Raw genomic sequence first — 13,306 nt, 5'->3', positions numbered from 1 at the left:
AAATGTTTAGTCACATTCTATAACAACTAAAAGCCGTTTTATTATGACGGAATTGAAAAGTTACTTCATTTTAGTACGCCTAAGGCATAATTTTGATGTAAATATAAATTATTAAATGAAAACACGAACACAGGGAAGCTTTTGCTTCGCATAGCACTTACAATATAGGCCTAGAGTAGACCTATGCGCAAGGATGTTTATCAAATATAATATAAAAGAGTCTTGAAGCCATGCTAGCTTTTTATAGATTGGATTCCTGCAAGAGAGACTTGCGCTAAATGGATTTCTTGCGTAAGACTAATAAACGCGGTGTTTACATTAAATTAAAATTCCATAACATAACCACCTGCTCACTTCCCACGTTCTTTATATAACGAGTTACCTTAAAAATAATATGTTTGTACTTTGAAAGAGGCTATGCGTGTCGTTTCCTCGGGGTTAGAAAGGTGTAGTAGACTTTTTCGCAACGTTGTTTTAAGAAGCACTTTTCCAGAGTTTTCTGAATTAATAATTTTATCAAGCCACGTTTTTACTTCTACAAAGTGGGGTATCAAGGAATGTTCTGTAGTCTACATCTCAGTCGGCTACCTGCAAAATAACATGCTGACTCAGTATTTTCGAGACCTAGGCCCTACTTCGATTTTTGATATCAGCTAACCGGAGTGATAGCCTATCGTATTCGTTTTCTTATTAATCATCATCATTATCATCTTATTTTTCTTTTCCACTTTTTATATTTTCTTTTAAGTTATTGTAATTTTTTGCCGTCGTAAGCCGAATGTTTGATGTAGGTTCGGCCCGAATTTTAAAAGACTAATCTTTATGTAAGTTATTTAAATTTTTTCTAAACTTTTTCTCAACCTTGTTATTTAATTTTATATCCCATTTTTCCCCTGTAGAAGAGACACAAATCAGAGTGATTGTATTAGGTGTAAATAGGCCTATAGACTTATCTTAAAGTAGAAAGAAGAAATAGGCTATTGTCGGGTGAGTCTATCCCTTTGTCCTACCTTCGCCTATTTTCTAATGATCTGCTCCTACTTATGCTCTTATGTAGCCTACCTATATTGGGTTGTTTCCGAGAAAAGTTTCATTCTGTAAATACAGCGTAACTTTAAATAAAAAATAAATAAATATTGCTTATATAGGCCTACTATAGGCCTAGTTATAATCTCTAAGTTCTCGTTTCCATTTCTTCTAGAATATCACTTGCCTACTGCTCTCCTAAAAGATATTATTTTATCTGTTCTCAAAAACTCCATAAAGATAATTAACTATTAGGTATTTTTATTCTAATACTAATAGACCTACTTAATGTATGTTTTCCTTGAATTATCCATTTTATTTGGAACCATTATTGTAACCACACGTTGTAACAAAATATTGTAATAATTTGCAATCATTTATAGGTATGCTCAAAATGTAACCTCCGTTATTATTATTATTATTATTATTATTATTATTATTATTATTACTTTATATACTTGATCTTTGTAGGAGCCACCGGCTAGCTCAGTTAGCTTGAGACTCTTGCTTGCCGATCCGAAGTTGCGCTCGGGCGTGGGTTCGATTCCCGCTTGGGCTGATTATCTGGTTGGGTTTTCTCCGATGTTTTCCCCAATCGTAAGGCGAATGTCAGTTAAGCTATGGCGAACCCTCGGTCTCATCTCGCCAAATACCATCTCGCATCACCAATACCATTGGCTCTACATAACGTCGTAGGCCTAGTTGATACGACCTTTTAACTTAATACCATGAATGCAAACCAAGAAACGATAGAAATAAATTGTTCATAACTGTTTTTCATTCCAAGAACAGAGTTAGCATAGTTGGCTTCATTCAGTTTTCCGCAAACAGTGCGTCATATCTTACAGAAGATCTTGCTGGTGGTTGTTCAACAACATCGTGTAGAGTTCTTTCAGTTGTTTGTGTTTGTTCCTTTAAAACTTGTTAGACCTATTATTAGGTTATACATAATTACGTTTTTTGGAACATAGGCTTAAAGTAAAAATTGAAAATGGCAGGAATGCATATCTTAGGTTTACGAAATGCATAACATATACTATATAGGGTCTAGGGAAAGACTTTTGTATTTAGAAAAATTCCATAATCGTTACCTTCCAAACAGAAAAGTTTTCCGAGATTGCATGCTCGCCTTACATTCAATTGAACAACAATTTATACTGTAGACCAACGTTTGGAACATGACTGCTTACGAATTCAAGGGAGAATTGGAATGTGTGGGAAATCAGGGAATGGATTTGAGGGAGGTGGGGTATGATGATAGAGACTGGATTAATCTTGCACAGGATAGGGACCGCTGGCGGGCTTATGTGAGGGCGGCAATGAACCTTCGGGTTCCTTAAAAGCCATTTGTAAGTAAGTAAGTGGGAAATCAGGGACTCTATTAGGCTTAAGAAGTGTTGTCAGGACTCAATTTAGACTTAGAAAGATAATTTGAAGTAAATAGATAATTCCTATAATTTAAAAATACTATCTACAATTTGAAATTATTACGAAATCAGACATGAACTTTGTTTTGCTGATTTTAGGACCTGAATCCATATCTGAAGTATTACAGCATAAGGGTTATTTTTAGATAAGTACACTCTGTATTTCACACTGTCACATATTTCCGCAAAGTCCACACCTGTGGAGTAACGGTTAGAGCGTCTAGCCGAGAAACCAGGTAGCCCGGGTTTGATTCCCGGTCGGGGCAAGTTACCTGGTTGACGTTTTTTCCGAAGTGTTCCCTCAACCCAATATGAGCAAATGCTGGGTAACTTTCGGTGCTGGACCCCGGACTCATTTCATCGGCATTATCATCTCATTCAGACGCTAAATAACTTAAGATGTTGATAAAGCGTCGTAAAATAACCTACTACTATCTACGCAAATTTTTTATTGGGGCATATTAATACGCAGAAACAAAGGAAAGTTCTTTCTTTTACTTCTGACCAGATTAAAATATGTGCGTTACCATAAGGTAACTCAACAAAACAGAACTCTCCTAACATCTTCTCAACTTAAACTTAATTTTTCATCAACACCTACAGAATCTATCGAAAGATGTTATCGTAATATTAAATTAAATTTGTATTATATAGGCCTACACATTAGCAGTGGCCTGCACTTTGAGTTTTCGTAGGAAATGCACCACATTTGTTTCTTGTTGAAGAAATCAACGTGCAGGAAAAAACCTATGTACAATGCCGAACTCCCTAAGACTCACAACTGTGTTGCTGCGTCCCAGGGCTGCATGGTTGCTCCTATGTGTATTTCTCCATGTGGTACATGTCTCCTAGGAGACGCTGAATTGGAATCTCGCCAATAGTTTCTTTGAAGAAAAGTTGCTCAACAGTTGCCTGCCGTACTGCTCGTAAACTCGGTAGCAGCAACAATAGACGACCGAACCGCGTCGGCTGGCGGGGATACCGACTTCTTACGTAATCTCCCAGAATGCACTGCGCTTGGTCCTGTAGCATCTCTACGGGTTGCACGTCACACAACCCTACTGTCTCTGGAGTAAAACAGACATAATTGTTTAGAAATAAAACAATAATAGGCCTACCTTTATTTTTAGGATATAAATCAGACAAGATATTTTATTATTTTCCAAGAGAATAATTTTGTTGATCACAGGATAAACTGTTTTATCTGTGAGATGCAAACGAATGGATGGGCGTAAGAAGAAAATGAAGCGAAACGGGAAGAGAAGAAAATGACCCCTTTCTCATAAGATAAAATTCTACTCGAAAACCGGAGTCGAAAACTAGAAGACATGTTGCAATGATGTGACACTTCTAACTTTCACGTAGGTCTTCTTACCTGGTGTGAAGAGAATTACAGCTTTCATGCAGCCGCACTCACTTCCATCTGGCGACAGTTGGCGGAACCTTCCCATGATTTCCTGTGAAAAATTTAAATGTAGACCATACCATTGTGACTTTTGTTTGTTAATCTGCGAGATCTTCGAAATGGAAAGTTGTTCAATGAACAGACACGACCCTACAAACCTGGATCGTCTTAATTTCGTTGTTCGTGACGTCATCCTGAGGCAATCGGTCCCGCGCCTTGCTGCAGCCGAAGAGAGCCGAGAGGTCCCACGGGATGGACCACTGGGCAAGGTGCAATAGAAACAACTCCTTCCAAGACTCCTGGAGCAGCAGCAACTGTGTCAAATATACGTTGTTTTGTTAGCGCTCTGTGTTAGGCTACTATTTAGTCGAAATATTTTACTTTCAAATAACTTGAAAAATTGCTGCGTATTATATTACAATATTTCAATCAAATTCTATACTCTCTTTAATTAAGTAGGAACTCTCAGAAAATACATTATTAAACATATCTGATAAGATACAGATATTTTGAAAATAAAGAGCGTTCGTCTCGGGTCTGGGCCGATAAAGCGCATGCACACGTGAACAGGCAGTACGTGTGGTTTAGACAGCGTCAATTTCGATCTGTAACCTCCAACGTAGTTACCACGGCGCGCGGCATAGACAGCGTCAATTTCGATCTGTAACCTCCAACGTAGTTACCACGGCGCGCGGTATGGACAACGTCAATTTCGATCTGTAACCTCCAACGTAGTTACCGCGCCGCGCGGCATAGCGTCAATTTCGATCTGTAACCACCAACGTAGTTACCACGTCGCGCGGCATAGACAGCGTCAATTTCGATCTGTAAACTCCAACGTAGTTACAACAGCGCGCGGTATGGACAGCGTCAATTTCGATCTGTAACCTCCACCGTAGTTACCACGGCGCGCGGTATGGACAGCGTCAATTTTGACCTGTAACTACCAACGTAGTTACCACGGCGCGCGGTATGGACAGCGTCAATTTTGATCTGTAACTACCAACGTAATTACCACGGCGCGCGGTATGGACAGCGTCAATTTCGATCTGTAACCTCCACCGTAGTTACCACGGCGCGTGGTATGGACAGCGTCAATTTTGATCTGTAACTACCAACGTAGTTACCACGGCGCGCGGTATGGACAGCGTCAATTTTGATCTGTAACTACCAACGTAGTTACCACGGCGCGCGGTATGGACAGCGTCAATTTTGATCTGTAACTACCAACGTAGTTACCACGGCGCGCGGTATGGACAGCGTCAATTTCGATCTGTAACCTCCAACGTAGTTACTGCGCCGCGCGGTATGGACAGCGTCAATTTTGACCTGTAACTACCAACGTAGTTACCACGGCGCGCGGTATGGACAGCGTCAATTTTGATCTGTAACTACCAACGTAATTACCACGGCGCGCGGTATGGACAGCGTCAATTTCGATCTGTAACCTCCAACGTAGTTACCGCGCCGCGCGGCATGGACAGCGTCAATTTCGATCTGTAACCTCCAACGTAGTTACCGCGCCGCGCGGCATGGACAGCGTCAATTTCGATCTGTAACCTCCACCGTGGTTACCACGGCGCGCGGCATAGAAAGCGTCAATTTCGATCTGTGATCGTAGGGGAAGCTGGCCGTTTCGTTTATCCTTTCTATCTGATCATGCCTTTTAGTATTACAGCTCATAAAATTCGTAACTACCAGTAGTCTTGTGCTTGAGTGGCATAGTGCTTTCAAATGCCTTGTGCGTTACATAGGCTACATAGTTAGGCCTACATAAGTTTAAACTTCTAAATATCTTTAGATTTAGTGTGTGTTAGTACGATACAATAATCTTTACTTAATTACAATCTAAGTCCTCAAATTTCATTTTCAAGTTTCTATACTATAGCCTACTCGATTTTAAGACCCGATGCGAATATAAGACCTTCCCAAACTTAAAGACAAAAATCTGATTAAAAAAATGGGGATCTTATTTTCGATTAAACACGGTATTTGCAGACGGGCCAAATTTTTAATGAAAAGGAAGCAGAAATATTCAAAATGAACTAAAGTCAAGAAACGTAGTTATCGTGTCAATATTAATACTACTAAAGGAATCCGATGATAACTTACCTGGTCCCTCTTCGACAGTGTCTGGAACGGGGCTAAGCAGCGTACCCATCGCACTGCCATGAACAGTAGCCTGGCAGTTGTCTCCTGCAAGTGTTTGAAATGTGATTACTAGATGAATGCATATCTACAGAGAGAGAGAGAGAGAGAGAGAGAGAGACTGACTCACTCATTCACTCACATCTTCATTTATCCACCCCCAAAAACCCATGAACAGTAGTCTGGCAGTTGTCTCCTGTAAGTGTTTGAAATGTGATTACTAGATGAATGCATATCTACAGAGAGAGAGAGAGAGAGAGAGAGAGAGAGACTCACTCATTCACTCACTCACTCACTCACTCACTCACTCGTTCATTGAAACTCGTTTTCGAAAGAAGGGAAATAAAAACTTAGTAGGCCTAGTTGTTGCAAATGTAGGCCTACTTACGGTAATTAGGACCTAGTCTAATTTGTCTCCCTGAATAGAAAGTTTTTATAGCTATGGGTAACTTAGTCATAAATACAGTATTATTCGAAAAGTTTTTGTTCGCAATATTTAAGTCAAACATTATTTATAAGCCTGTTCAATGTAACTTACAGGACAGTTGGTAGGCCTACTTGTAAGATTGTGTAGGAATTATAACTAAGAACCTAACATTTCTTCCCTAATAATATGCAAGAACTTAGATATATCATATTACAGTGAATCTTGAAAATAGATTGACAGGTATCAGAACTATCCTTACAGGAGGTGGACGTGATAGAGAAAATTAAACATGGAGCCCGCGCGACGCTAATAAAATCTGTTTAAAATTATTACCACTATCAGATTTTCAGCGTTTTTCTATGCACATTTCATACTTTGTACTGAACTGTTGGCCTATTTGAAGGAAAACGTAGGCCTATAAACTGGCTATATTAGCGTATATCCTGAAGTTTAGTAGAGCGACAGATAAGCCTATTTAATTCTAACAGATAGTATTTGAAGGGTTCAGAGCCATAGTGGGCCAAGCTCCATTTATTAAAAACGGAAAAAGCGAGGGTTAAAGTTAAGTGAATACCATAGTTTAATGAAGATTGACATATCATTTAGTTTTAATGTGTAAACTTTATATTACTTGCTATAAGTTATGTTTCCATTGAATTGTGGTAGTAACTTCATTTTAACCCTTGTTAAATGGCGCTTGGCCCACTATGGTTCTGAACCCTTCATTTGTACTCTTTCTCTCCTCGATTTATTTACATTATTTGCACTAAATGATTCAGGCTTACAGATCTCAGATTATTTTATCTCTGCCGGTCAGTGGTCGTTAAATTTCAAGTAGCTTATCTTCCAACGTGGGCGTCAGCTTAGACTATTGAAAAGCATGACAACTTTCCTCCCATCGCCTCACATTCCCACAGTAAATGTGACGTTGCACCGAGGCAGAGATAAAATACGAGATCTGGTATTACCTTACAACGGCAATTAAACGGTCAGAAGAATTGGCCTATTTAAAAATCAGTCAGAATAGAAGCAGATGGCAATTGCCGTGTTAATATCCGCCTTGTTCCATAAAAAAACTGGCTCCACAAGGGCAATGTAATGACCAGATCAAAGTCTTTACATAATTGAAATAGGGAAATTCAATCCTCCTCCCAATCCTCTCCCCCAAAAAAGTTCAATCGTGTTTTGTGGTAATGACAGTAATGACAAAGACAATTACATTATACTACAATGTTTATTTTTAAAAACTAAATTGGAAATAGGTTTACCTAATCCAATTTTCTCTTTGATCGCGTGAAACGTTAACAGCTCTCAGAAATAGTCGAAATTCGCAAATATTGACGTTAAACATGTGATCGTAGATTATTTATAATCCAAATAAAATATGCCCATATTTCTTGCCTCATTTAGCTACAAGTAACTTTTCGTGTTTAGGCTAGCCTATAGGTCTAAGAAAATCCGCAGCTCTGTTTCTAATTTTTTGTAAAAATGTGAAGTGACTACACTTATTATTTAGGCTTAGTGAAATTATTTCTTGTGAATGCACACCAATTGTAACAGGCCTACTACGAACATCGTTCCGCCTTGTTCTGAAGTGGAAAAGGCCTACGTAACACCAAACTTCTGTGAAATTAAGTTATGCTTAAACTTGTTTTGAAGCGGGAAGAAGCAGTGATAGTTTGTTTTGGGAAAGGTAATTCACTTGGACGTCATACTTGAAACCAGAGATCTCCAAAAAGTGTATCGTCATTCGTGCTCTCGATGCTGCCCGCCGAACACAGTGTGCTATAAGGCTAGAAAAGGGGAAGAGACTCGTACATCAAGAGATAGAAGCGATCAGTGGGGGATCGCGGCAACGGTCTGCTTAAATTTACAAATAATAACATCAAAAGAATAAGAAATATCATACGTTTGTATATTATTTTGACATAGGCCTACTATGAAGCTGGAGCCCCGTCGTTGCTATTGACACAAGCCATTGCAAATTCAACCTCTTCTGTTCTATGGTGCCTTCAGTGCCTGGAAAAGATCTTCTCCAGTTGTATTTTGTAATTACATCTAGAAGACATTCAGACACAGTAAAATATTCATTAACTCCTCGGATGAAAATAGCTAGGTGAGCTTTGTCATTTCTATCTGTGCTTTCGTCCAATGCAAGTGAGTAAGCTACAAACTGGTTAATTGTGGTCTTGAAATTCCTTCTCTGAACTGTAATTGGAAACAATTTAATTTTCTTAAACTTTGACTTTGTTCTGGACACAGTATTTTAGTAACGTCCTGTATGCGCGATTTTACAAATGATGCTTCTGTAAAGGGCTTCATTGCTTTTTCAATATTCCAAGCTAGAGCATAGCTAACAAGAAGTTTTTTTTTTTTTTTTTTTAAGACGTGTGTGATTTGTGTTTGTATTTTCTTGTTTTATGTTTATCAAAATATTTGTAGGCCTACGCATTTCACCTAAAATTAAACGAAAAAAACTATATATTTGTCATGCGGAACTGAGTGTAAACGTATTGTAATATACTGATTATTATGTATAACCAACAGTCATGCAGATAGCCCCAAAATAAATTATTTTCACATGTCCAACATGCCTGTAATTGTATGATATTCTTTGTGAAGAGTCGAGTATTGTCGCCGCATGTTGAACTTTAACACACCCTTAAGAATTTTCGAACAAATTAAGCATTTCACATTCTTCCCACTAACACAAAAAAAAAATTTCTGTTCCTATTCATCCCTGAATGTACTACGTCCATGATTAGAAGACATTGTGAAAAGATGGAACACGCCGACCAACACAATGATAATGGTAGTCCACCACTGCTCTTCGTTTACGCATAAACATTGAGTACAGTACAGGTGGAGATAGGTGAGGCGGAGCGCGCTCATTACGTACTGGCTTCGGTTCCGTTCAGGGGCTTACTCGCGAGTACGCTTTTGGAGACGTCTGCTTTAGACTATGTAGACCTACCTATACGAAGTAACTAGGCCTAATACAAAGATCGTAAACCTGTTTTTTGAACGATTTCGAGATTTTCTCGGCTATAGGCTATAAGTTATATGTCTAAGCGGCTGCTTCCGGATGAATGACGTCCGAGTTGATTCCCGATTTGATTTCTACCAATGTTTACCTTACGTCCAAGTTGATTCCCTTTGCTTGTATAGAGTCAGCAGCGAGAGAGTGATGTTTACATAATGTCTGTGTTGATAACTTCTGACGTTACTCTGCTTTTTTTCCTGCCAGATAAAACTGTCGAAATATACAAAATGGCTCTTCAAGTACTAAAAAACCATACAAATCCCGATTTTGTTTTAGTTGATTTTGAGAAAAGCAATCACTCAGCTGTTCTTTCAGTTTGACCAGACACTATAGGCTACTAAAAGGCTGCAAGTTCCATTTGGCGCAATGTTCGTGGAGGAAAATAAGTTAAATACGGTGTGCTTGTCAAATGAGTTTAAAAATAAGGAATCTGAGATAGGAAGACTTTTAAAATGTAATTTGGTTTACCCGTACTTCCACCGGTTGAAGTGGCAGACTGTTTCACTTTTGATCTTATGGCTCGTAAACCCTTGAATGAAAAGCTGGATAAGTTTTTTTAATTAGCCTACTTACTGGATACCTTCATCGAAGAAAATTTCGAATTTCCACCTGTAATGTGGAGAGCATTTAGTTCAAACATGGAACGCACTACAAATTGTTGTGAAGAGCTTCACAGTAAGTTGAATGCAGAATTCTATTCACCTCATCCGAACATTTTTCATGTCATTGGGGTTCTAAAAGAAATACAACGTAACACTTATGTGAAGCTTCGAAGTCATGAGAACACCCAGAAAAGAAAAAAACGAGAGAAAGAGCAGTATATTGAATAGCAAATGATTAATTACAGTAGCGGAGCAATTACCGTTTTGATTATTGAAAGCTTGTGTGTTGGAAGTTCCTCTCCAACATTAAATAATTATTGTTTAGTAATTCAGTTAATGTTATTCACAAATCTGACACAATGGAGCAATTAGCCGTTTTGATTAGGCCTATGCGACACATTTTTAACCATACCTGTTTACAAGGAAACTGCTTATAGTAGTTGATTCCTTGTAAATAGACAGTCCTAGGTCTGTATTAAATGGAATCAACTCGGATAAAATGTATGCAGGCTCTATTCAAGAACTGGGAATCAACTCGGACATCACCCATACCGGATAACGTCGATAACTGGGTATCAATTCGGACGTTTGAGAATCTATTCGGTTGAGGCGGTCTAAGCCTACTTTCAAGACTGATATTATAGGTCTATTGAAAAATTCTTATGGCATGCCTATCTATCTGACGTTATTTGTCTCTTCGTTTATATACCTAGCCTTTATCTAGCGATTTCTCCCAAGTATTGGAGAGATTTCATTCATAGGCCTATTCACTATCAACAGACGCATTTACAGTGGCATAACGTTTTTGGCAAATTAAGTTGGCAACAAATCGTATGAATGTTGACAAAATTTTTGCAAAAGGTTAAATCAGCATTGTTGTCAGATTTTAGTCGAATTCAGGATGTTAAGTTCAGGAACCATTTTGAGGAATTAGGCCTAACTTCTTTCTTCAGTTCGCTTTCTGACAGTTTATGTGTTCCCCTTTTTACTACATGATCAAATAGTGCCTTTGCACCCTTAATTTTTTTCTACCTCAACTCCATATTTATCGTTTCTGAAATGTGTTGCCATTCATCATGTTTCTTGTTTCTATTTTTATAGTAGCCCTTACCCTAAGATCACATAATGCCTGCCGATCTCTGTACATTTCTATTAAAGTAACTACAACTTAATTTCTCTATTCCATTCCATAACTTATTTGAATTGGAATAGTTTACACAAGAACCTCAAGCAAAATTAAATGTTCAGACAGCACATGGCGTCGATGTAAAAGCGCTTTAACAATAGGCCTATTGTCAAATCCTGGTCACCTAGAGTTCTAGAGAACAGCAAAAATAGAGATTGTAAGCTTTTTGTAGTACCTAATAGTGGGCGTAATAGGATTGGTTTTATCCGGTCTAGAGGGCCGTGGTCTGTTGATAATGCAACCAAACGTTTCGTCCACTGCTTCGGTGGACATCTTCAGTGTCATGGTACACGGGAGCGGAGAGATCTGCTGTGTGTATCAAGGACGACTGGTACTCACAGCAGATCTCTCCGCTTCTGTGTACCACACCACTGAAGATGTCCACCGGAGTAGTGGACGAAACGTTTGGTTGCATTATCAACAGACTACGGCTCTCTAGCCCGGATAAAACCAATCCTATTGACCCCGGCCGAGAAAGCCTACATTCTAAGTGAGTGTAATGTTTCTCTTTTGGGATTTCGAAATGAATTTTCCATAAAATTTATATCAGAAATTATTCGGATAGTTTACATAGGCCTGCCTACCTGTGAATTTTAGAATTTGACATTATGTCGCCTGTATAGCCTACTTTAGACTACTGTGAATCTCTACCACTATCATTGGTTTTTATAGGCTATGCGTTTAAAATCGTTAAAAAATAAATTCAAAGACGTAGCACCACAATAAAATACTTTACTAGGCAAAACTCGCACTTATTAACTCAATCAGACTTTCTTTACAACTGCTTGACTGAAAATATAGAATAGGCCTATTCTATTGAGCTATGGGTTGAAGAATCGCTCAGGTACGCCTACCATTATTCTCTCTCCCTGGTAAACCTAGCCTACATTCATAATAGATTTTTTTATCTTGGCACTTATTCATAGAACAGTATACAACTCTTTGCTGAAAGACGAAATTATTTTTTCAGCGATCAGTGGCGATTTTTGAGACTAAATAACGTGCACGAAAATGTCTGATTTTTAGCTATGTTCGTTTTCATTCATCTATAAATTGTAACTAGAAAACAGAGCCCGATAGAATGTTTCGGTGATATATTTAAATTTAGAGTATAAAAATAAGATAAGAACACATATTTTTCGTTTAGGTTACTAAATGGCTGTTGACTAATTTATTGTAGGCTAAGTGAAATACGGAAGTAAACACGAGCTTTTAAACTCTGTAGGCCTAGCCTATTCAGTTTTAGCTAGCGTATGTGATTTAAGAGTTTTGATACAATTTGTTAATAAAGCTTTGTTATATTGAAGAAGACTTACGCAGCCCGTCGCAACGGAATCCACAGATATAAGATAGGCGTATCACATCGCACAGTGTACAATTTTCTCAATCTAGCTGGACAAAATTAATAACTTCTCTCATATTCAACAGATTTTCATGACACTTTATGCAGAATTTCAGAGTAACGTATTTGATTTCAGTACAAACTCTGGTTACGTTTGTGTAAGGGAAACTATCCTTTTATAGGGGATGGATTTACACAAAATTAATAACTTATTTTCTATCTACCATATTTTCATGAAACTTTATGCAGAACTTTAAGGCAACATATTTTATTTGTGTACAAACTTTGATTACGTTTGTGTAAGGGGAACTACCCCGTTATAGAAGTGAATTTAAACAAAATTAATAATAATTATTTCTACCTAAAATATTTTCATGAAACTTTATGCAGAACTTACAGGTAGCATGTTCGATTTGTGTACAAACACTCTGAGTAGCTACGTTTATATAACTTACGTTTTGGGGTGCAATTAGGCAAAATTAGTAACCATGAATAGAATAATTGAATATATGACAAATTGTATATAAAATATGTATTTATTCTGTTGAATTCATGGTAGCCCTATGATTTATATTGCGAATTGCTGCAATGTCTCCACATTTATGTCAAATATACTCCATAGGCCTAATGTTTGCAGAATCACACAGAAACGCTGGATAAGGTCTTCATTTATTCCTGTTGTGTTTTTTTATTGCGCTTT

General features: G+C 38.0%; 1 protein-coding gene across 1 annotated transcript in view; it reads right to left on the bottom strand.

The window, feature by feature from the left end:
• Positions 1–3,269: 3,269 nt before the first annotated feature.
• Positions 3,270–13,306, bottom strand: part of LOC138709973 (protein dissatisfaction-like) — a 91,810-nt gene continuing 81,773 nt past the window's right edge. The window contains exons 8-11 of the mRNA XM_069840655.1: positions 5,971–6,054; positions 4,017–4,172; positions 3,829–3,910; positions 3,270–3,520 (exon numbers count right to left, since the gene is read on the bottom strand). Coding sequence (XP_069696756.1) covers positions 3,270–3,520; positions 3,829–3,910; positions 4,017–4,172; positions 5,971–6,054 — 573 coding nt within the window. The remainder of the gene's footprint in view (positions 3,521–3,828; positions 3,911–4,016; positions 4,173–5,970; positions 6,055–13,306) is intronic.

The sequence above is a fragment of the Periplaneta americana genome, chromosome 12 (assembly GCF_040183065.1).
Source record: "Periplaneta americana isolate PAMFEO1 chromosome 12, P.americana_PAMFEO1_priV1, whole genome shotgun sequence".
Classification (NCBI taxonomy): domain Eukaryota; kingdom Metazoa; phylum Arthropoda; class Insecta; order Blattodea; family Blattidae; genus Periplaneta; species Periplaneta americana.
Note: the sequence above shows the minus strand (reverse complement) of the source record. Positions and strands in the feature narration are given on the sequence as shown.